This window comes from Astatotilapia calliptera, chromosome 1 (assembly GCF_900246225.1).
Source record: "Astatotilapia calliptera chromosome 1, fAstCal1.2, whole genome shotgun sequence".
Taxonomy (NCBI): domain Eukaryota; kingdom Metazoa; phylum Chordata; class Actinopteri; order Cichliformes; family Cichlidae; genus Astatotilapia; species Astatotilapia calliptera.
In genome coordinates, this window is record NC_039302.1 from 26,293,734 (window position 1) to 26,317,089 (window position 23,356).

At 40.1% G+C, this 23,356-nt stretch overlaps 1 protein-coding gene across 4 annotated transcripts in view; it reads left to right on the forward strand.

Moving 5' to 3' along the window:
• esrp2 (epithelial splicing regulatory protein 2) overlaps positions 1 to 20,879 on the forward strand; it is a 23,564-nt gene extending 2,685 nt beyond the window's left edge. Inside the window, exons 4-17 of one of the 4 annotated variants that reach the window (XM_026171912.1) lie at positions 5,184 to 5,297; positions 5,724 to 5,838; positions 6,355 to 6,450; positions 7,424 to 7,478; positions 7,997 to 8,107; positions 8,635 to 8,767; positions 9,050 to 9,092; positions 12,383 to 12,684; positions 13,276 to 13,509; positions 13,831 to 14,029; positions 17,026 to 17,224; positions 17,388 to 17,577; positions 18,643 to 18,743; positions 19,435 to 19,496. In XM_026171912.1, the coding sequence (XP_026027697.1) occupies positions 5,184 to 5,297; positions 5,724 to 5,838; positions 6,355 to 6,450; positions 7,424 to 7,478; positions 7,997 to 8,107; positions 8,635 to 8,767; positions 9,050 to 9,092; positions 12,383 to 12,684; positions 13,276 to 13,509; positions 13,831 to 14,029; positions 17,026 to 17,224; positions 17,388 to 17,577; positions 18,643 to 18,729 (1,878 nt within the window). In that variant the 3' untranslated portion in view covers positions 18,730 to 18,743; positions 19,435 to 19,496. Of the gene's footprint in view, positions 1 to 5,183; positions 5,298 to 5,723; positions 5,839 to 6,354; positions 6,451 to 7,423; positions 7,479 to 7,996; positions 8,108 to 8,634; positions 8,768 to 9,049; positions 9,093 to 12,382; positions 12,685 to 13,275; positions 13,510 to 13,830; positions 14,030 to 17,025; positions 17,225 to 17,387; positions 17,578 to 17,919; positions 17,949 to 18,642; positions 18,744 to 19,434 lie in introns of those variants that run through there. The other 3 variants (XM_026171920.1, XM_026171929.1, XM_026171903.1) reach the window with 3 other exon arrangements.
• Positions 20,880 to 23,356: the final 2,477 nt, after the last annotated feature.

Sequence of the window (23,356 nt, forward strand, 5' to 3'; positions counted from 1 at the left end):
TTCCAGCAGTGCAGGTGCACTGGGTATAGAAACTTGTCACACTTGTCTTTTTTTCCTTCTTTTTTTTGATACCAAACAAATGTACCAGGCTCCTGTCAGAACAGGTTTGTGTGGAGCACGATAGTCCAAAAATATGTGTAGGTCACTGTAGCTGTAACACTTTTTACAGTATAGTTTGCATATCACACCTGCAGGCCACTCATGTTTTTCAGAATAAATTTGTATTTAGCTGTAACGAAGCTATTTCTGACTGTGAGGGTGTGGGTTTGTTCAGCTTGCAACACAACGTGTAGCGTGTTTATGAAAAATGTCATGTGATGTGAGACTGTATCTACATTACTGTGAAGCTGAAATATCACATTCGTATGCAGTCACGGCATATAGAAATGTTTCACCTGTTTCAGAAATGTATCCAGTAATCAAAGTTAATAACATTTGGTTCTCACTTACAAAGGCAGCCAAGTTGTGACATGCTTCTTATGATGAATCACACGAAAGTCTCGCACACAACCAGGATTTGAATATTTCAGCAAAAAGCCTTGTAAAGATGACAGATTTGTGCTAACACAAATAGTTATGCCAATTCATCATCACAGCTCTGTTACTTCTGCTGGGTGTGTCTAAATCAAACATGCCGTTAATTAGTATGTGAAAGGAAGACTGTTTATTACAACAACTGCAGAAGGAAGATATTGAATATATTTGGATCCACTGCAGATCCTACAGTGAGTTTTCAGTCTTCACAGTGCAAGAACAAATAGAATTTATGCTTTTTATTATGTTATGCGCCCTCACGGCTCGCACTCATTTGGGAAGCCTGGTTTTGAACCCTTAAATTTTTGTTGGTGGCCATATTTGAACAAGACAATATAAAGCTAAGTTCAGCCAATACAAGCAAACTTGATTAGCAAGGCATTACATGTTGCAAATATAGGTACTATATTTGTGTGAAGTAACAGGTTTTTATTAAAATATAAACTTTTCAGCCACCTATACTAGAGGCAAACTTCTAGGATGGGCTTTACCGCACACAAAGCCTACTTGACATCTTAACTTCAGCAAAAATTGCATTAAAATGTTCCAAAAGGCAACAACACGCAAACAGTCAAGAAGTCAAGTTTTGTGACTCGATTTAGCTGAGGTGAGGCCGGTCACTGACAGTATTCACCTTTCAGACCAAGTGGTCATGCTGTTAATAATTAATGTTTTAACCATTTTACAAATTAAACAGGTGAGGTATATAAAAATTCAAGGGAAACTGGCTGTAAAGTTTAAAATCAAATGTTTAAAGTTGGGCTTTATCTGTTTATTTATTCATTTCAAGTATTATTTCAGTTTTTCTATTTTATGTGTAATATGACAAAGTCTAAGCTGACAGGGGGAAGAAAATATAATAAAACGATGCAGCACAAATAGAAAAGCACAATGTGTTTCCAGCTGCTGCACCTGTAAGAAACAACAAAAGGAGGAAAAACACATACCTGGAACATAGAACACAAAAAATGGAAAGTTGGGCATTTTAACAGAAGTTAAAGACACTGATTTGCCTTCAGGGCAAGCTTTAAGTGGCCATTTAGGGGAATTGCACAAATTCGTGTGACGCTACTGCCTTGGCTTCATTTTCCAGCGAGCTGCCGAACAAATTGTGCTCTTGTAGCTAGTAGAGCTCATAGTAGGGCGATCACTTGTGAAGGAGGGCAAACTAGCTTACTGTTGTAAAACATTTCCCATGTGATTTTTGGCCTATAGTTGCAAACAGTGTGAAGACCATGTCACGTGTTCGGTGGTGTAAGCGTGTTGAAAGTTTCCCAAAGATATTGCTCGGACACTCCCAGCCGCTCTTATCAGAGGTTGTTTCAGTCACCACCACCTTACCTCACCTCTACATACAAACAGTCCAGCTACAGTAGAGCGCAAGCTCTGATAGGACTATGTTCAAAGGCCACTTCCTCCCACTTATCCATGAAAAGTGCTTTCAGAGGAGAGTGAGACGCAAAGTTGCACCATTAATGTGCAAAACTAAACTAAAAGTAAACTTTTACTTTTAAAAACTACTTGTGAAAAAACATTTTAGCTGAAAAATTAAAAGTTGTTCAGAGCCTGAGAAGGTCTTTGAAGGTCATTCATGAGACTTTGTATGTTCAGAAGACTGAGTCACCAAAAGCGAACTCTAAAATTAAAAACTAAATTAAAACCAAGCATTTGACTGAGCAAATGAAAACTCAAGAGAAATGAGCAAAGCCATTCTGGAAACTGAATCTGAGCTAAAATTAAAAACAAAAAGTCAAAACAAAATAAAAATGAAAGCAATTAGAAATCGCAAAACTATAACATGTGCAACTTCAAACAAATATTTTTGGTTCATTCAAACAAAGATAAGTCTGCAGATTATAAAGGGGCATCACCAAACATCAACTGTGATATGGGTGATCACATCAGGATGGGGCGACCGTGGCTCAGGGGGTTGGGAATCGCATCTGTAACCGGAAGGTCGCCGGTTCGATCCCTGGACTCTCTGTCCTGGTCGTTGTGTCCTTGGGCAAGACACTTTACCCTACTTGCCTACTGGTGTTGGCCAGAGGGGCTGATGGCGCGATATGGCAGCCTCGCTTCTGTCAGTCTGCCCCAGGGCAGCTGTGGCTACAACTGTAGCTTGCCTCCACCAGTGTGTGAATGTGAGAGTGAATGAATAGTGGTATTGTAAAGCGCTTTGGGTGCCTTGAAAAGCGCAATATAAATCCAATCTATTATTATTATTATATTATTATTATTATTATTATTAATGAACAGCCATTTTTGACAGGTTTGCTAGTGAGGAATAATGAATTAACAGCGTTGTTAATTCAGAACTGGAGCGTGCTGCAGGCAGAATAAACACCAACAGTCCTGAGAAGAAAAAGACTTTAGCTAAATATTAAAAATAAAACCAGATTAATCTAGAAGCACTGGCCCTTTTTCAGTGGTCACTTTATGAGTTTGGCTCTTGTCTGTGATATCGCTGTTTGATTAATTTTCTGTTCTTCGTGTTTGCTCTTTTTAAACGTGGATTTTGACACTGTGGAGAAAGAGAGGGTGTGTCTCTACATCCTCTATAGCTTTTCTCCCGGCTTTAGACAAAAGCAAAGGTGGAGCTGCATGAATGGCTGTGAGCAAATATTAGTGCTGTTATCGCTGTACACATGAAATAGAAACTAATTTTAAGTCCATACATATTGCACTAAGCTGATCTCTATAACTTTTTGTCTTTATCTTTTTTTTTAAAATAAGTATACATAAACTGAATCACTCACACACACCTGAAGTAAAAAGTAACTTGCAAAAATGATGCTTTGCATCTTTGGGGCAGTTCAGCGGTCGTGGATTTAAGTTGCATAACTGTCTTTTCCTTTTGCATTTGCAGCCTATTTTGAGTGTAATGATTAATGCATTGACTGAAGAGGGTTTTCATCTTGATGAACAATGAATAGTAGAGTTACTTTTCATGTGGTTTGCATATCACCTGTAAACCACTATCTTTAACACAACTCTGGGAATGGTTACGTAAATTGTTTGTGTATGTTTTTGCTAATTAGGTTGTGCATTTGTTTCATTCATAGCTGAGCATGTGGTTTCTCCAATGTTGCAATGACTCCTTTAATAAAAACTCTTACATGTTTCTGTCCATCCATCCTAAAACCCCTCTAATCTAACCCCGAAGCATTTCTTTCCTTGTTAGAAGATGCTGCCAAAAAGCAGGTATGGTTCAAAGATGATTTTGAGTGTTCTGGGTTTTCTTGTTTATTTGTTAATGCTATTCTCCAATATGTGTTCTGTTTTGCTTATGGTGATATTATCTGGAGCTACAGGTCCCTGAAAGTTGGTTGGAGTCTGTTTCAAGTTTGCACATGAGTTAAAGCAGGGGTCTTGAGAAAACTTGCCATTACGTTGACATTGTACCTATTTTGCAAGCTGCAAAGCCACAAACTGCTTTTAGAGAGGAGCCAAGCACTGCCTCTTTATTCAGCTCTGACCTTTATTTTTCCTCTAATTCACCAGTTTTCTTTCCAAATTATTTTCCACAAGTATCCTAACTTTAAGAAGCCTAATGCTACCAACAGCAGCTTGCTATAAATCAAATGCTGTGTCAACAATAAGTGAATTCCCAGCTTTATGAAGCAGCATGAAATGGTGGGAAGCCAAAGAAAGTTTGTGAAACATTTAAAGGGGGCCAGAGGGGCCGATGGCGCGATATGGCAGCCTCGCTTCTGTCAGTCTGCCCCAGGGCAGCTGTGGCTACAACTGTAGCTTGCCTCCACCAGTGTGTGAATGCGAGAGTGAATGAATAGTGGCATTGTAAAGCGCTTTGGGTGCCTTGAAAAGCGCTATATAAATGCAATCCATTATTATTATTATTATTATTATTATTATTATTATTATTATTATTATTATTATTATTATTATTATTAATAAATGTTTTTCTCATAATATGGTGGCCAAAACGGTATGAAAATGTGATGGAAAATTTGATTGCAACTTTTTTGCAAGTGATTTGTTTTTCTGTACAAGAGGTGTCCTTCATTGGCAGTTAACTGCTGCCAATACAGGTTGACAAAATACAAGGAAGGGGGCTCAATAAATGTTGTAGTTACAAATAAGCATGGCTATGTGGGAGGTGATGGTATTTGGGACTGGGTGGCGAGGCCATCAGTGTTTATGCAAAGTGGAGACCAGCAGGTTTGACTTGTATGGGTTGGGATTTTAACTCGTCTGGCTGCTACTGTACAAAGAGAAAACTGTGGTGCTGGTGATCAGTGCTGTAATAATTCCTCCCTTTTGTCTGCACCCTCCCTCACTGGGCAAACACTGAAACCTGTTAGACAAGCGTCGCTTGTAATGAGGAGACAAATGTCAAACACAACACCACCTTCACTTTTCTGTCTTTAGATCTCAAGTACACTAACAGATTCTCATTTGTACACCGTAGGTGACGCAAGTGGAATGATTTTAAGTCCCACTTTATTTTGGATTACTTCCCATTAGCTTTTCTTCTCTCTTGCTCTTTAAAATATACTTTTAGGCAATTTAAATATGGTGCCATTTCAATCACAGTTCTGCTTTTTTTTTTTTTTTTTTTTGTGAAGGATAAAAATACTCCAGTCAGTCTTAAAGTGGCCTTTCTCCTTCCTCTCTCTGTATCTGTGCAGTTCCAGCAGTCCGTGTCATCAGAAGTAAAATGCCTTGGCAGGACCACGTACACACTTTGTGTGGACAGTCCCCTTGTCATTCGTCAGGCCCTCCACCCAGAAGCTTCCAAAAAGGTGATTATTTCACTCCATTGTTCCATAAACTGGAGACACATAGAGAGTAACATATAAAAATATAGGATTTTAGAAATATTTCCAGTATTTTTTTTTTTAATATTTGAAACAAGTCTTGTGAATCATGACTCAATAGTAGAAACTACATTTTTCCCTTTGATTACTTCAGTTCAGTTTTATTATAGTTTGTAATAAATTGGCGTGCACTGATTTCGTATTACTAACTAATTATAGCCATTTGACTTACATTTACCTCCTATTCAGTAGCACAGTGTGATGCTAGTGTGCACATACCCTCTCCATCCAAATTCTCTCCTCTTCAGCTGCTTGTTTATTAGCATCCTGCTGTATCCAGTTTCCATATCAGATTTCCAAACCCTCATTTTGCTGCACTAAGTAACTTTCTTTTTGTTTGTTCCTATCCAGAATCTGGTCCTACCTGAAATATTCTTTTCATTTGTGGATGTGAGAAAGGAGTTTCACAAATGCTGCCCAAATGCTGGCCTTGCGCAGAAGCTCACACTCACCTCGATGTTGGAATGTATCCTTTGCTAGCCTGTCGTGGCTCAAGAGTTGGCAGTTCGTCTTGTAATCGGAAGGTTGTCAATTCGAGCCCTGGCTCGGACAGTTTCAGTCGTTGTGTCCTTGGTCAAGACACTTCACCCGTTGCATACGGGTGGTGGTCAGAGGGCCCGGTGGCGCCAGTGTCCGGCAGCCTCGTCTCTATCAGTGCGCCCCAGGGCAGCTGTGCCTACAATGTAGCTTGCCATCACCAAGAGTGTGTGTGAATGGGTTAATGAATGTAGTGTAAAGCGCTTTGGGGGGTCCTTAGGGACTAAGTAAAGCGCTATACAAATACAGGCCATTTATCATTTACCATGTCACTGAAATAGGACATTTTATAATCCTAAATAATCCTGACAAATAACAGAGTCGTAATAACAGAGTGTTTATACTTTTCTGAAATACTATATAATAGTTTAGCAAGTAAAAGGTAGTAAAATATCAACATGTAGTCAGAATAAAAACTGGGATGCAGCCTTAACTCTGTGTGCAGATGTTGGTCTCCCTGCTGTGTCAGAGGAGTCGATAGGGGTGAGGGAGGTGAGGAGCATGGTGCAGCTGACGCTCTGCATACTGGCTGAGCCCCACAGTAAGTAATGACAGGCCTTCTATCTCAAGTAACCTCACACTGAACAAGATGCTTAATACCTAGTAGCTGAAACTAAATTAGGCACAGAAAGAAGACAAACTGACCGATGGGGAGAGCAGTGAAGTGATCAAGGAGACCGTACTTTGTGTTAACACACTATGACTACCTTTGATATAATCAGAACTGTGTCTTTGCATTAGCCCACAGCAGGAAGAATATGGAAACTGGAAGCCCTCATGTTTATACAACAAACATTTAACCATGTTAATGTACAAAGTGGAATTTTGTCATTAATTTCTAACACTGAAATTACACACTAGCTAAATAGTCAAAGGAGAATGCTACAGTTAAGGTTTTAACATCCTTTTTCTTCTTCACATGGTTACTGATTTTATCCACGTGAACATACAGGTTCATATTCATAAGATCACATGTTCAAAAAATAAAAATGGCCATACTGACTGAAGAAAAATAACTTTAAATGCAGAAATAATCGTGTCATCTGAGCTAAAGATGTTATGACGAGTGAGCCTCTGTTCTTTTCTTTGAATTATCCCAACTACTAAACATACACCACACATGGGGAAGAAAGTAAAAGAGTGACTGTGATAGTTGGTTAATGATTAAACCGTGCCTTGATTATATTATTTCTATTTAAGGAACAAGTACTACTATTTATTTTTATTTTTTTTATTGTGACCCACTGTCAAAATGCGTGTTACAAAGTAGCACTTGTTTGTCAAAAGTTTTGTACATACAAGTAAAGTGAGGCAACATATGTAACAATGAAAACATGTCAAACTTTAAACTGAGCCAGAGCGCTCCGACTCTATCACTGTTATCACAGCCAAGTGTGTTTCTGGGTATTACAAGTTTGTGTTGTGCTCCTCTCTACATGAGAGGGAGCGTTGGACGTGCGTAAGCCAAAAACACATCCCATAATATAATGCTGTTTTGCTTTTGCTTTTTTTAGATCACAAATTCTCCTGTGTTGAAACAGTGAACTACAAGTTTGACTCAGGCACATGGTATGTATCGACCTTCAACACAAATATTATCTCAGTCCATCTCTGTGTAGTTTCTTGCCACACCTGCAGCCAGGCAGTGCTGTTTAGTCTGACAACCCCCCTCGACCACATTCGGGTCTCAGACCTCTCCGGCTCTTAGCATTGATTACAGCAACAAGGAAACCACAGGTGTGTTATTAAACCTGTCCAACTTTGCCATCAAGTGCTTACCAGGATATCTTATAGCAGAGCACCAAATCCTGCTGTTCTCAGAAAACCAAAAGCCTCTCACCTCGACAACCTTCTGACATTTAATCATGGGAGTGTGTTACTGTGTTTAGCACTTACTCTGAGTGGCCTCTTGTCTACTCGATCTGTTTAAACGCAACAAGAATCAAGGTTTTTCTGTTTGTTTTCCCTAAATCCCAGTCATTTCCAACAAGGCTTTGAATATTCTGCACACATTATTTTATATATATATAAATAAACTATTAATAGTTTTATTTATTTAAATTTTCCCCACATGGTGTTTGGTGCAGCAGTAAGACTGAGCCGGTGGACAGTGAGGCTGTGATCAGAGCACGAGGGCTTCCATGGCAGTCCTCAGACCAAGACATTGCTCGCTTCTTTAAAGGCCTCAACATCGCCAAGTACGTTGGATTTTGTGCTCATCTATCAAAATGTCTTTGGAGCCTTTAACATGTTAGTCACAGAATTTGTCAACGTTTGCAGTTAGGGGAACTTTATTCTGTTACTCTTTCCTTTAAAATACTTTCCAGATTATGAAATGCTTTTAAAGCCCAATGGAAACCTGACCTTGTTGAAACAATTGCTGTGTCCAAGTACAGCCTAATCTTTGCTAGTCATCTTTTTAACATCCACTGCTACACTGTTAAAATGATTTCTAGAAATATTTCTGGTATTATGCTTTTTCTGTCTGAGAGTCTGACATGCTATGCCTTCACAGATAACAGATGTTATATTAACTGCCAGATTACAAAATGCTAGTTTTGCTGAATTAATGACTTAGTCAGGCTTTGTTAGAGTTTTTGATGGCGATGATATGAAAAGACAGTCACGGTGGTAGAAATTTAAGATGGAGAAGATTTTGTTTGAGAACCCAGCAGATATAGGTAATTGTCCCTTGCATTCATTTATCGGTGCCCTTGTGTTTCAGGGGTGGTGTGGCGCTGTGTCTTAATGCTCAGGGCAGGAGGAATGGCGAGGCCTTAGTTCGCTTCATCAACTCTGAACACCGAGACCTGGCATTGGAGCGCCACAAACACCACATGGGCAGCCGCTACATTGAGGTGAGGTTCTCTCAGTTCAATTGTGGCTCCATGGTGTAGTTTTTTTGGGGGGGGAATTAAAAAAAAAAAAAAATCTGATTAGAGTCCTCTTTTGATGTCATTAAGAAGTCGAGCTGAATGTGAGATTTAATCAAATTAATACCATCAGTTTTATGAAGGAGTTTTGTGACGTGATTTTTCTTCTTTCCTTGCTTAAAAGTTGGGTGATTGACGTGTCTATTTGATTTTTGCCTGAAATCGTAGTCACATATTCATATTAAGTTTTCATCTCGTGTTTTTCAGGTCTACAAGGCCACAGGAGAGGAATTCCTCAAGATTGCTGGAGGTCAGATTTCAGGGTTTTTTTTCTCTTTCTTTTTCTCCTCTCACCTGACCATGATTACATGGTCATACTGAAAGACTTTCTCAGTGTGAGGTAGCATTTTGTTTCATGGATTTCCTGCACTTTTGAAAAAGGAAAAAAAACCCACCCTCTCGCATCTGTAAAAGTTCACCACTTTGCTCTCTTAAAAGAAGGAGAGAAATCTCCTCTGTGCTCTAACTCTCCTGTTACCTGTGTGTTTGCCTCATCCCAGTGGCTCCCTTATCTCAGACTAATGAAAGGCGCTTTGTGAGGTGTATCCCCCACAGCCCCCATCCCTTGCTAATCTCCCCTTCCCTAGGCCAACCCCTCTGAGGCCACTTGGAAAGAAATTTTATTCTGGGCTAACAGCAGTTCACCTGTTCTGTTCAGTTTAGCCTCCGGCTCCATTCCCCCTGAGGGAAAGAGGGCTGTCGCCCAGTAAAAGGACCAACTCGGTGCTAACACAAAATGGGTGTGAAGAGACAAAGGCATGGCCCGGGGCCTGAGAGGAAGCCAGTAGTAACACAAGGGTAGAGATAGCAGTCAAAAGAAGCACAGCCGCTTGCAGCAGAGAACTTACACTGGCTGCTTGTTGGACCCTGGACTTTAGTCAGTGGGTTAAGAATCAATACATATCGATAGCACAGTGAACTTTAAGCAAACAGTGGAGAAGCAGACACAATGCATGATAAATGAAAGCAGTAAACATGTAAACAGATGTGTAGAGTAAATTGTTTCAATGTTTTGGATGTAAAGCTTGAAATTGAAAGATCTAACATTTTTCCATCCTCTGCAAAAATACCTTTAGGCTGCCGATCTGAGTTTACTGAGTAAAGGTGGAAGAAACAGGATCAATAAAGAAGAAATATTAAAGCCATTGAACCAAAAATTATATTAACCTGATCACATATCATATAAAATTAATATCTGGAGATGAGTCATTTAAATTCTTGATCTGATTAGTTGTGAAGTTTCTTTTTTTTCTATGTACTTTTATACTTTCTGCATTTGTTACTGCACATTTTATAAATCTTACTGTTTATAATTGACTTTGTGGTGGAACAAGACCATTTGTGTCTGTAAACCTTCTCTTTAAAGGCTGATCCAAGTAAATATAGCCTCTTTTTGCTGTTTTTGTCTCACACCCAAACTGATCTTGCCTGGAAGCACACCAAATGAGGGACACAATTTACAGAAACTGTAAACCAAAGAGAAAAATTTAACTTGGTTAAGTTAAATGTGTCCGTGGGCAACGCTGGTCACAAGTGTCAGGCTGGGCAGCCTTCTTAACAATTAACTTCATTTAATAAGATGTATGTAATTGTAACCTCATCTGTTTATCTTTAATGATCTTTTATTAACCAGTATCACAATTTCAAGCAGCTTAAGAGTTGTTCCTTAATATTTGCTGTTTTCTCCAGTTTTGAATTAGATTTAAATTCTCAACATTAAATGGGTCCAATTGCAGTCAAATTTTAATATTCCTAGAGACCACTTTTTTGGCTTTCTCCAGGTTCGTAATTTCGTTCATTCTAGAATTCCACAGTCTTCAGAAATAGTTATATATGATGATATTGAGACATTTCTTATTAAGCGAAAAGACAGAACTCATTTTATCTCAGCTTTTTACTCTCTCCTATATACTCTTAGTAGCAACACACTGAGCGCTATTTATAAATGGGAGAGAGATCTTAATAATCAATATACCGAAGAGGAGTGGAAAGGAGCCATTAACATGAGTAGTTCCACTTTTACTTGTAACCGCTTGCGAGAAACCCAATACAAAATCATACATCGCCTTTATATAGCTCCTAATGTCTTGCATAAGATTGCACCTCATATTTCCCATCTTTGTAGTAAATGTCAAAAAGAAACTGGCACTTTTTTTCATTACTTTTGGGAATGTAAATTAATCAAAAGATTTTGGAGCTTCATATCTCAAGAACTAAGTAATATTTTTAACAACCTGATTCAAAGGGACCCCGGGTACTTTCTTCTCGGCCTACCCTCAAAAGAATTAACATTGAATCACTTGCAGCGCAAATTATGTCACAAACTATTGCTGGTAGCTAGGAAATGTATTCTCATTAATTGGGTTAAGGATAAACCTCCCTCTGTGACGTTGTGGTACAGAGAATTATTTAAAGTTATTCCTCACGAAAGAACTGCTGCTATTTTAGGAGGAAATGAGGGTCTCTTTCTCAATGTTTGGACCCCTTTGCTTTCTTATTTGCCAAATGATTTGTCCCAACTCTTTCTTCTTCTCTGTTTGGTTGTGTTGTTTTATGCTATTCTTGATAAACGAATAAAAATTGTATATCAAAATGTAAATGGGTAACCATAAACTTTAAGACACACATTCATATCTCTCTTACAATAAAAAGTGACAGCTTAAGTTTCTTTAGAAGTCACTTTACAAATTATACATGGCTGCAAAATACAGGCATTTTTAGCATTTCTTTCAGCTTCATTTCTCTTAGCCAAGCTTGCCCCAAAGGTTTACATGTCAAACCCTGATTCCATACTAATTTATTGTGCATTAAACTGTACAGTCTGTCTTTGAGCACAGCACTGATCTGTGCTTTCTCTGTACACCACACATGCAGAAACGAGCTGCGAGCTGCATTACTTGTGTGCCTTTTCTACCGCAGCTTGTATTTTTGTTTATAGTTTAGAATTTAATGGATTGCAGGAAATGATACATTTAATTTCATCTGGAAATGTTGAAATTTTATAATTTGTGGGTGATAACATAAAATACCTTGATTTTTCAGATATTTAATATTGTAGACTAGCTGACATGGCATAAATGGCATCTATAGGTTACTTAGTTAGTTGATCCACTACTTTGTTTTAGGCTGAGTTGAAATATGATGGCGTGCATTTAATGCTTCATGTTTGTTAAATCCTCAGTTTTCAGCTTTTCTTTTGGGTCACTGGAAATGAATGATTGTCCCGACAGCAATTCAAAAACTTGATTAAATATATGGATCTATACAACCAGAGGAATCACAGTCACACTTCCTGTCCCTTGGTTGCATTGTTACTGAGTCAAAAGTCTGATTTATGACTCAGCTTTGTTGTTCCCAACTTGTGGACTGATCAACTATGACAAATGCAAATACTCCATATAACAAGATTTACTTTCAGGGTGGCTGTTAAAAGTAACTTAGTCAGCAGAGAGTGAATAGGACTTTTTGAGAATTACAAAGTGATTTTTGGAGGCCCTATGGTGTAGCGAGCTTTATCCTTCCTGTCCTCTGTGACTATAGGTACATCTAATGAGGTGGCCCAGTTCCTGTCCAAGGAGAATCAAGTGATTATCCGTATGCGGGGATTACCATTCACTGCCACACCACAGGACGTGTTGGCCTTCCTTGGTCCTGAGAGCCCAGTTACAGATGGCACCGAGGGTCTGCTGTTTGTTAAGTACCCAGATGGGCGACCCACTGGTGACGCCTTTGTGCTCTTTTCCTGTGAAGAGTATGCCCAGAATGCGCTGAAGAAACACAAACAGATCCTCGGGAAGCGTTATATCGAGCTGTTTCGGAGCACTGCAGCAGAGGTGCAACAGGTACATTCTTCCAGTTGTGTGGCCTGAAAGTTTTTCTAGCTGTAGTTTTTGATGTAACAAAAAGACAACATATAACTGTTTGCGCTTAGATTCTCGTTGTAATGCAAGAAAAAGATGTGCTACTCCAAAAACAAAAAAAAGAAGAAGAAAGTTTCCCGTGCAAGATACTTATTAGATGGGTTTGTGTTGTGTAATACACTTTCAATTGATTCTTTAGTGCTCTCAGAATAGCCTAAGAAAGTCGTTTTTGTGCAAGTGTGAGAGAAAGTTATGACAGTCACCATGGCCTGAGGTCCACAGCAGCTGTTTCCTTGGGTTTCCAAATGAATGGTGTTATGGCAACATAGAGAAGTGAGAAAACATAGTATCCAGAGTGCGAGGTATTAATAAATCAGACAATACTGGAGTTTGTGCAATACTGTAGATGACAAAATCATTTGTGCAATGTGTGTGTATTTATTTTTTTTAGTCACCATGACACTCGGTTACTGTTTATGTATTTGTTGTACATTTTTTAATGCTTGTTGCATATGCAGTCAAGATTCATTTATTTATTTATTTATTTATTTTGTATGTGTCTGTGCTTTCCAGGTTCTGAACCGCTACATGTCCACACCTCTGATCTCCACACTGCCCCCTTCGCCAATCATGCCTGTCCCAGTCCTCACAACACCTCCGTTCCTTCCAGCAGCCAGCAGCACTCGCGACTGCGTACGCCTCCGTGGTCTGCCCTACACTGCTGGCATTGAAGATATCCTGGAGTTCATGGGAGAGCACACTGTTGACATCAAACCCCACGGAGTCCACATGGTCCTCAACCAACAGGTCAGCCTATTAGAAAGTCATGGGCCCAGGCATACTTGTAATATTAAAGCTCTATATCTTAATACTGTCTTTAAAAATAACAGCCATACAGCATTTTCACTTACATCTTCATCGTAAATCTCTAAAAATGAGAAAAAGTTTTGTAAATGTTACCAAAATAAAACAAAGTAAAAATAAAAAATTGGGAGGGGCAATATTTGCAAGTCCAGAACAGCTCAATGTACTGTTAAAATTATTTTCCCCACAGATTTACTTACACTTCACACAAACACACATTCATTCAGTCATTTGTTAATTGGATTTCTACCCCTGTCTGTGCAGGGACGGCCCTCTGGTGATGCCTTCATCCAGATGAAGTCACCTGACAAGGCATTTATGGTAGCCCAAAAGTGCCATAAAAAGACAATGAAGGACCGGTATGTGGAAGTCTTCCAGTGCTCCACAGAGGAAATGAGCATTGTCCTGATGGGTGGAACTCTGAACCGCAGCGGCCTCTCCCCACCCCCCTGCAAGCTTCCCTGTAAGTCAGAAACGCCAAATAAGGTCCACATAAGCAAGAGTTGCAGTAACATTTGATTGATTGATGATGATGATGATGATGATGATAATAATATCTGAAAACCATGCTACCATGTTGGAAATTCTGCTTAATCTTTTCTGGTTCTAGCACTTCTCCACCAGATTAAAACATGCCAACACTGAATAGAAAGGCCAGTCTTGTACAAGGATTAAAGTCTCCCTAAGAATGAGCTGTAATAACACTGAATTTCATCATCTTTAAGTCACACTTTACCAACATCTTAGCTTCAGCTGTACTTTGTTTAGTGGTGAGTATGTTAAATAGTGGTTAGTGAAAAGGTGCCTGTATTTGTGTTCAATCAGACTCTTGACCTCTGTAAACAAAACAAAGCCATAGGTCATATTCAAATGAAAGGTGAGGCCAGTGTGCAAGCGCCTTAAATCTGCATTCTTTTTAATGGGCAGCATAGGCGGAGTGCTCCGTTTGCAAAAAGGTGCCCGGTTGTATAGAAGTCTATGGATAAACGGAGCTCATTTTCTTTGCTGCACACTTTCCTGATTCCTTCATAGACTCTGTTGCTAGTTTCAGGTCATAAACCACAAGGTTCATTTTGAAAATTATAGACATTATTAGCCATAAATGAGGACATTCAGAGTATGGCTAACAACTTGTCAATAACAGGTCATTCATGCTTCGACAGTGTTGGGTGTAGTTCGTTCCAAAGCAAGTCTTCACTGTAATCACCTTACATTTTTCAGTAAGGCACTGCACTAAATTCAACACTCACATTAGAGCAGGGCGATATGACCAAAAATATTTATCACGGTATACATTTGAAAATTTGCGATAACGATATAACTGACGATATAATTGACAATAGACAAAATGCTTTACAACTCCACAACTTTATTAGTGCAAAAAACCCCATCAATGTATTTTCACTTAAACAAGCAGCTGTTTTTTATGTGCATTAAAGTTATATAAAAATTTAACAGTGCAAATTCCTTGCTGACAGTTTAACCAAAAGGCATTTCCAGTGGAAACTGGCCGACATATCCTCAGCATAACCATGTATAATATCCACAAAACTTAAAAAGAGGTTATACAGACACAATACGGTAATATTATGTTGAAGCACAGTACGTATCACTCCTCGAAGCTCTGCCTACGATAGCCGTAATGCTTTGACAATCCATCAAGCGGTGCGGCTTCGTAGCTTAGCAAAGTCGTACTGAAACATTTGACAGATCTTCGAGCGCCGTGTACCACATAAAATCGTTTCGAGGTCAGTAAACACAACCAGAATTCATACATAAGGCACACGGGATTATAAGGGGCACTGTCGATTTTCAGAAAAATCAAAGGATTGATTTTAAATGTGCCGTATTTTCCAAAAAACACGGTAATAACGACGGCTCGCTAGCATGCGCTACCAAAAATAGTGCTTTGTTGTGTATCTGACGGACGAAAGCCAAACCAGTTCCACACCACTGAAGTCACAGCATTTTTACAAACCAGTTCTGGTTTATCTGTTTCATTTAACGATCCGCTTTCGCTCTTCTCATTCTGCGTCACCGCCATGTGCGTATGTAAACAAAGGCACTACGCATGCGCGTTTTACCCATATTCTATTGCGATATTTCATTTTCCTATCGTTGCCCAAAATTACACCGGTATTACCGTGAACGGTATGATATAATCCAGCCCTAACTCACATTACAGTTACAGTTATGCTGCTACTTGGATTACAAAGGTTCTTAAGTTATTGGAACACGCTTATATACAACAACAGTCCTTTGCAAGCATCTGCACAGACAACACCAGAACCCAGTGCTTTACAACACTGCATCTGACTCTTTACATTGTGTTTGGTAATGTAAGGATAGATGTAGCTCCTTGTCCTTGGAAACCCGTTCCACAAAGCTCTCTACACACTACACTTTTGCTGGCCACATGACGATTGGAGGTAGCGACTGACACTGCAGAAAGTTGGTGACCTCTGCTCACTATGAGCCTTACCATCCGCTGACCCCAGTCTTTGATTTTACATGGCCTACCGCTTCTTGGCTCAGTGGCTGTCGTTCCCAGTCACTTCCACTTTAACAGTTGACTTTGGAATATTTAGTAGTGTTGAAATATCCCAGCTGGACTTGTTGCACAGGTAGCATCCCATCACGGTACCATGCTGGAATTCACTGATATAATGTAGCTGCTACTAGAGGTTATTTTGTTTTGTTTTTTTAATTATCAAATGTTGACACTTTGTTAAATTTGCTAAATACCTACTTAATAAAGGTTGTTTTGCTTTTTCGCCTATATCTTAACTAGAATTAAGAATTGGGGTAATATCTTTTTGAACATAATTTTACTCAAACTGACCCCAAAAATGCTGCCAGAAGATCAGCAGTGCTGGTACCATGTTGCCTGACTAACACTGGAACTGCCCACAGTTTCGCACACGTAGTGGCTGTTTGTCTGTAAATAGATCTGTGCCATCATTTGTGCGTGTTTACACTGCACCATGAAGGACACTGCGAGCTACGTAAATAAATTCTGATGGGTCTTTAGGGGCTTTCAAGTAGTTTTTTCTGGCCTAGATCTTATTTTTATAGTTATGGTTTTAGTTTTTAGTTTTATAGTTGGGTTATAATCAGTGCATCCCTACATGTTTGACTACCTCAAAGGTGCAGTATGTGAAATGCTCTACTCAAAAAGGCCATTGTTTCCTTTTTGTGTGCAGCAGCTGCTCTACATTTGTTTCTTAGTCTGATTTATTTTACCTTTCAGAGCCGTTTGAACGCTGACATCTAACGCAATTTTGCAGTCCTAAGTTTGTCAACCGTAGGAATGTGTTGTGACATGTTTATGACAGCTTCTGCAGTTTATCCAGAGACAGTCGTGCAGCATGCTCAGTTGATTCATATGCTTGACAGCACTTTACTTGTGGCGGACTGTACACACACCTTACACATGCATACCTCTGTCTCTTTCTGTAGGTCTGTCTCCCCCCACTGCCTATGCTGCATTCCCCACTCCACCTGCCATTCTCTCTGAAGCTGCCCTCTACCAGCCTCCCCTGCTTGCCGCTCCCAGACCTCCTCAGACCACCGCACACAGCCCTGCTCACACTCTGGCATACTACCCCCCTCAGCCACATCTCTATATGAACATGAACTACACTGCCTATTACCCCAGGTAAGTACATTGTGATCTAAAGCACATGTCGAATGTGACAAACTGATAAAGGTCAAAGGTTAAACTGCAGCATCACAGGCTGGCAGAAGAATACAACTGTGAGGTGGCAATTTTAGTATTCATCATAACTTTGCTTTTCCACTTATTCCCATTTGCTCTCCAGCCCTCCAGTGTCTCCCTCCACAGTTGGCTACTTTGCAGCTTCACCTGCAGTGGCAGTTGCAGCTCAGCCCCACCATGCTGCAGCTGCCGCCTCTCCTGTATTACCCCAGCATGGTGCCCTGGTCAGGATGCAGGGTCTGCCCTACAATACTGGAGTCAAGGACATCCTCAGCTTTTTCCAGGGATACCAGGTCAGTACATGGAACTCTGAAATGAAAGCATGTTTTAATTCACAGGAAATGTGGAGCCATATACTTGAAAAGCTTTGTCTTGTATTTGGATGTATCAAGCTTTTGAGATAACGCCTTGAATAGTGACAGGATAATTGTTGTCAGTTTCTTGCAATAATTTGGTAGTTACTCTTCCCACAGTGGGTGAGTGCCACGTGAAAGTTTCTAACTGTTGAACCATTCGGCGCATTTACTTCTGTGTTTTTATTGCAAAATTACACTATAGTACTACTCAATTAAAGGGACATGTGTGCACTTGTGCTCTTCCCCCTCCTGTTTGCTTCCCGTGTCTAATGCCGCCAGTCCAAGTTAGGTGGAGTCCCCTGAAGCAGGTATGAACACTGATAGGTGTGGCATCAGACATTTCCCAAGATGGGGAGGGAGAGGGGTGGGGTCTGAGGTGTCATAGGGTGGTTGTTGTTGTTGCTGCTGTTGTTGGGGCAAAAATCTGCGGTCTGCTTTTGGTCTTCATGGTTCATGTGTTTTATAAATCTCAGGTTCAGAAAAATAAACTTGTTTTGAGTTGCACACTCAAGATTGTTGGAAGGTGTGTGTGTGTGTGTGTGTGTGTGTGTGTGTGTGTGTGTGTGTGTGTGTGTGTGTGTGTGTGTGTGTGTGTGTGTGTGTGTGTGTGTGTGTGTGTGTGTGTGTGTGTGTGTGTGTGTGTGTGTGTGTGTGTGTGTGTGTGTGTGTGTGTGTGTGTGTGTGTGTGTGTGTGACTGTTGGCTGAACCATTGCAATTGTATCCCTGTTGGAGTGTGTTTTTCTGGCTACAATAGCTACTCTCACACTGGTCCTGGGTGAGAAAACTATTCCCATACCGCCACTGGTATCCTTTACCACACACTCCCCTCAACTAAACACTCTGTAGTTAAAATGACACCTACTCAGGCGTGTGTGTGCTTTGTTTTTCCTCCTTCAAATAACATGTAACATATTTTTCCCAAAACTGTGTACTGCCATGTGTGAAACAATGTGGAGGGGTCCCACCCTGACTGTGTGTCCGTCATTATGCTGTATCTGTAGTATGCCCCTGACGAGTACAGCGGCGTGGTTCAGATGAGCGAACAGGCCAGGAGTCTGATTCAGCCCAAAGAATGGCTCTGTCTTTAGGGACTCGCCCCAAGGTAAGAAGAGCCTCCGGACTAGAGCAGCGGAGTGGAGGGAGAGTGCATGTCCTAGACTTGACTAACATCTTACTGTTTTGGCCGTCGCACGACATCAGATACAAATGGCTACTAGCTTTAAAATTGTCAACAAGTACTTCCAAGACAGTATTTAGACTTTGAATCACTGATGTATAAATTGCAGTAGGAGCTGATCATGATTCTGCACTGTTAAAGTGATCCAGTCTATTTCATGCTGTCAATCATTACTTTTGGCTGTATTCACAAAAGAAAATGTTATGACTGTCTCCCTTTGTAATGCTGTGACATGTGATTGATAAAGCTTCATGGATTGTTGCTGCTGTCACTGCTGTTGTGATCAGTGGATTGATACATACCTGCATGTCTGAAGGAATGCAAGCTCCTTTGTTGCATTGAGCGGATTTTGGTGCAGGATCCGAATGCATGCAAACTAACCAATGATTGTGTTGCATCTAAACCTGCCTTGTGGGTTTCAGGTCTCTGAGAACAGCATGTGCTCTGCTTCTCTCTTCAAACTTTTGGTTGCTTTCTGACTGGACCGGTTTGATGAGATAGTCTTTTCCCAGTGCATTATTCCTCCTCTGCTTTGTGGGCTCCCCCTGGTGTTTTTATGCTCCAGTTACATTAAAAATACACTTACTGACTTCATCACTTTTTTTCCCCCCTGCAGCTTCAGCCAGACGCCGTTCTCATCTTGTATAACTTCAGTGGGCAATGCAGCGGCGAGGCCTTGATCACCTTCCCCAGTGAGGAGATCGCCAGGCAGGCCGTAGCCGAGCGCTCCAACCACCCCTTCTATGGGCAGCAGGTCCACTTGGCCTTCTGTAACTGACCACTAGCCCTCCATCTCCTTCCACCTCGCTCAATTTAGCATCCCACCAAAGAGCACTCTCCTGCAAACACCTCTTCAACCTCCGGTTATTCCGATACTCTGTCAAACAGCTATTGCTCCTCTCATTTTTCCACGATCTGCTTTTCACACCTGACACTACTGGTACTGGCACTCCTGAAGCTGCTGTTGGAATTTGAGCATCTACTTACGCTCAGATTTTCAGGTTCATGTCACTTTGTGGATGTCATGTATAGCATTTCTATGTGTTTGCACCAACTGTAATAGCTGGTTGTGGAGAAGAGAGAGTAAGGAGTGTGGACAAACCTAAATGTGGATGATCATTTAAATGCACACTGCATGTGTTCCCCATAAAACTGTACAGATGTTCATCCTGGAATGCTTGAGGTTGTAAAAAACCAAACAAAAACAAAATACAAAAACAACAAACTTCTACACACAGTCATTTATGTATATTTCTAAATTTTCACTTTGCAGCAGTGTGGGATTTCCTGTGTGTTCGCTCTGTGCAAGCACAGCTGCGTGCATGCGTAGGCTTTTGTTTATTATCTGGTGGCCTGCAGCAGTGTATTTGTAACACTGAAAAGAGAAAAAGCCATAAAGTGTGACTTAGACTACTGAAAGAGAGTATAACTGTACACTTGTACTTGTAAACTGTCATGAATTAATTTGACATAACTTTGAGCTTCAGGGACTACTAGTTTATACACAGCTGTGCAACAGGAGCAACTAATGCACAACTGTTTTCTATAAAAAAAAAAAAACATTTATGTACAACATACTGTCATCCTATTTAGACTTTTTCCAAGCACTACAGATTTCTTTTTGCTTCAGTCAGACTTGAAGAACTGAGTGTCTTTAACAGAGTAGCACAATAAAATAATTATATTTTTATTAATGTCATTTCTTTACAAAAACTAAGATTTTGTTATCAAATGAACGTGTTTCCTAAAGTTGTTTATAATTAGCTACTGTATGTCTTTTGTTCTTGTCTCCAGAATATTTATGTCTGTCTGTAGCATGCTTTAATTCCTATCAGAGTACTGTGTAAAGCTGCATGAGTTTTTCCTGTGGCAGGCCCTCTGACAGCTCACTTAGTTTTTCACCTTTACTGCGCCTACATCACCCAGAGTGCTATACTGGCCCAAAAGAGGCTAGGGCAACCTCTGGTGGCAGAGGAGATATTTCTTTTTGTAGCAAGTTTGAGACTTGCCTGAATTTAGATCTATGTATAGACTGTAAAGAATAAAAAGTGTTGACAATGATCTGTGTTAGTTGTTCTTATTTAGAGACAAATGCAAAAAACTGATTTCTAGTAACTTCTACTCCTGGTGTTTGTTTTGGGTTTTTTGTTTGTTTGTTTTTTTTTCTCAAAATGCTGATGAGTGATGTATTTCAACCTCAACATATTTTAGGCTACTATCAACCCACCTAGAGGCATTTGGATTATCACTTAAAGTAAGAGGCCATCTTGTTAGGTCCACTTGTTTACCTGCCTATAAATGTTATCTAATTAGCCAATCAAATGGTTGCAACTCACTCCAATTGTGCATATAAGGTCAAGATGACCTTCTGTGTTGGTGTCATAAAGCTCCACAATCCTAATCCCCATATTTCAATCCAATAGAGCATCATTGTGATGGTGGAACATCACAAAGATGGTGGAAGATTCGCATTGCGGATGTGTAGCCGACAAACCTGCGGCCACTGTAACGCTGTCATGTCATGGGATCGAATCTAGTCTGTGGCCTTTGTGTGCAGTTTGCATGTTCTCCCCATGTCTAAGTGGGTTCCTCCACAGTCCAAAAATAGGTGTGAATGTGGACATGAATCTCTGCCTTACCTCTGTGATAGACTGGTTACCTGTCCAGGGTATTGATAACTAGATAAGCAGAAGAAAATTGAAAGGATCTATTCTTTGAAAATGTGCCATTAAAACACAGTAAAACAAGCCCAACCCTACCCTTAAGACTAGATGGGTTGATTACCTGTTACAGCTGAAGCGGTCAAAAGAATGTCTGTAAATAAGCAACAAAGTCCTGTTGAATTGTAGAGCAAGCCAAGCGTGGACATCAGAGATTCTCAAAAGAAACAACCCAACAGGCGACCTGTTGGATCTAGACTTATTTCAAATTAAGAGCAGATTTAAAAAAAACTAATTCTAGATGTGAGCGCTACCGCCAGCTGCAGCACGTTAAAGTTTCAGTAGATGGCGCCAAAGAACGGTTTCAATTTTTCACGTAGTTCTGGGAACCGAAATTCAGAGGTTCAAAGGTGTCAGAGCAAAAGGAAACGCGTACGTAGACGGACACATAACCACAACTGAAATGCGTTTCCTTCTTCAGTTTAATTTCGGGACATCTTTGGCACAGCGTGAGTGGAACAACTGTAGAGAGAGACGACACAAAGAATCAGTCTCTGCAGCAGCAGCAAAAGTGGCAAAGTTTAATTTCGGGGAAAGTGGGGACATTTGCGACTGAACCTGCACTCTTTCTGATCACTGAAATTAAAGGTGATTCGAAAAATGCTAAAATAAGTACGCAAATAAATGCACATCTGCTCAGTGCAGAGACCAGACTCCAGAAGGTATTTTATGATATTAAAAAAAGAAACTGGAAAAAAGCAAAACAAAAACTATAATGGTTTCAGAGAAAGTCCGGGACACGAGACTTCGGCTTTGTAACCACATCAGTGCCCGTCCAATCCAACTGGTACCGCTACAAGTCACAGTCCCGGATCAGTTTTGCATCCGGGAAACAAAACCCTTCACGTGCTACAAAAAAAATGAGTACACATGTTTTAATAGATCCCGGAAAACTGAGTAATTGCTTTGATGCTTCCACGACCTTTGCAGAGTGAACGTGCAGATCCTCACAGACGGGAAATCAGTTTATTAGCGAATGTAAAACCCAGTCTGCGATTTCAAATACGGACATTAACGCTTTATGATTACAGCTCAAGACATCGACTCAAGTTTACAAGAGGAGACTCAAAAAGAGACGAGCTGATCCTGCTGAAAATCGATGCTGATCACCAGACAACTGAGTTATCAGCAGCTGGTCTGGGTAAAAAAAAAGTAAGATAAGATGTTCATATGTGTTTCCTTTTATTTATCAAGTACAGTAGGCTGCTGTGTAAAAGTCTTGAGCCACCCCTTATTTCTTTATAGTTTGTCAGACAATCATTTCTTAAAATACTCTTTAGTAGTTCTTCTGGCTTTCAAAGTTTCTGCTTTTTTCACGTATTTTCAGTCTGGTACTTGTACCTGACCAGTTTCACGTGAATGTTTTCTTTGTTAAGCCGCTTAACACTCACCTATGAATCATTCAAGACAACAAAAGCAACCTAACCCAGATGAACCAGTGTTGTGTCTAAACTGGATACCTGAAAAAAGCCTGTGTCAAACCCCAAAACAAAAAAAAACTATCAACAGGAGATGAGCAGTATCTCTGAAAGGCATGTCCTTTCAGAAGGAGGAAATTCCAAGACCTGATGCAGGAGCTGAGAGATTAATCTGGTTCTTCAGTTCATCCACCTACGTTCACTGAAGCTTCATCAGAAATGGTCTGAGTGGAGGGATGGGAAGCTTGCCTAAGAGTGTTAAATAAACAAAACTAATATCAAAACACTGATGTTTAAGCTCACTGGAACTGTACAAACTGTGTTTTTGACTTATATATTGAACTTCCAGTTATGTTTACGAATAATGTTTATGAATATTAATAAAATCACTTCACCCATT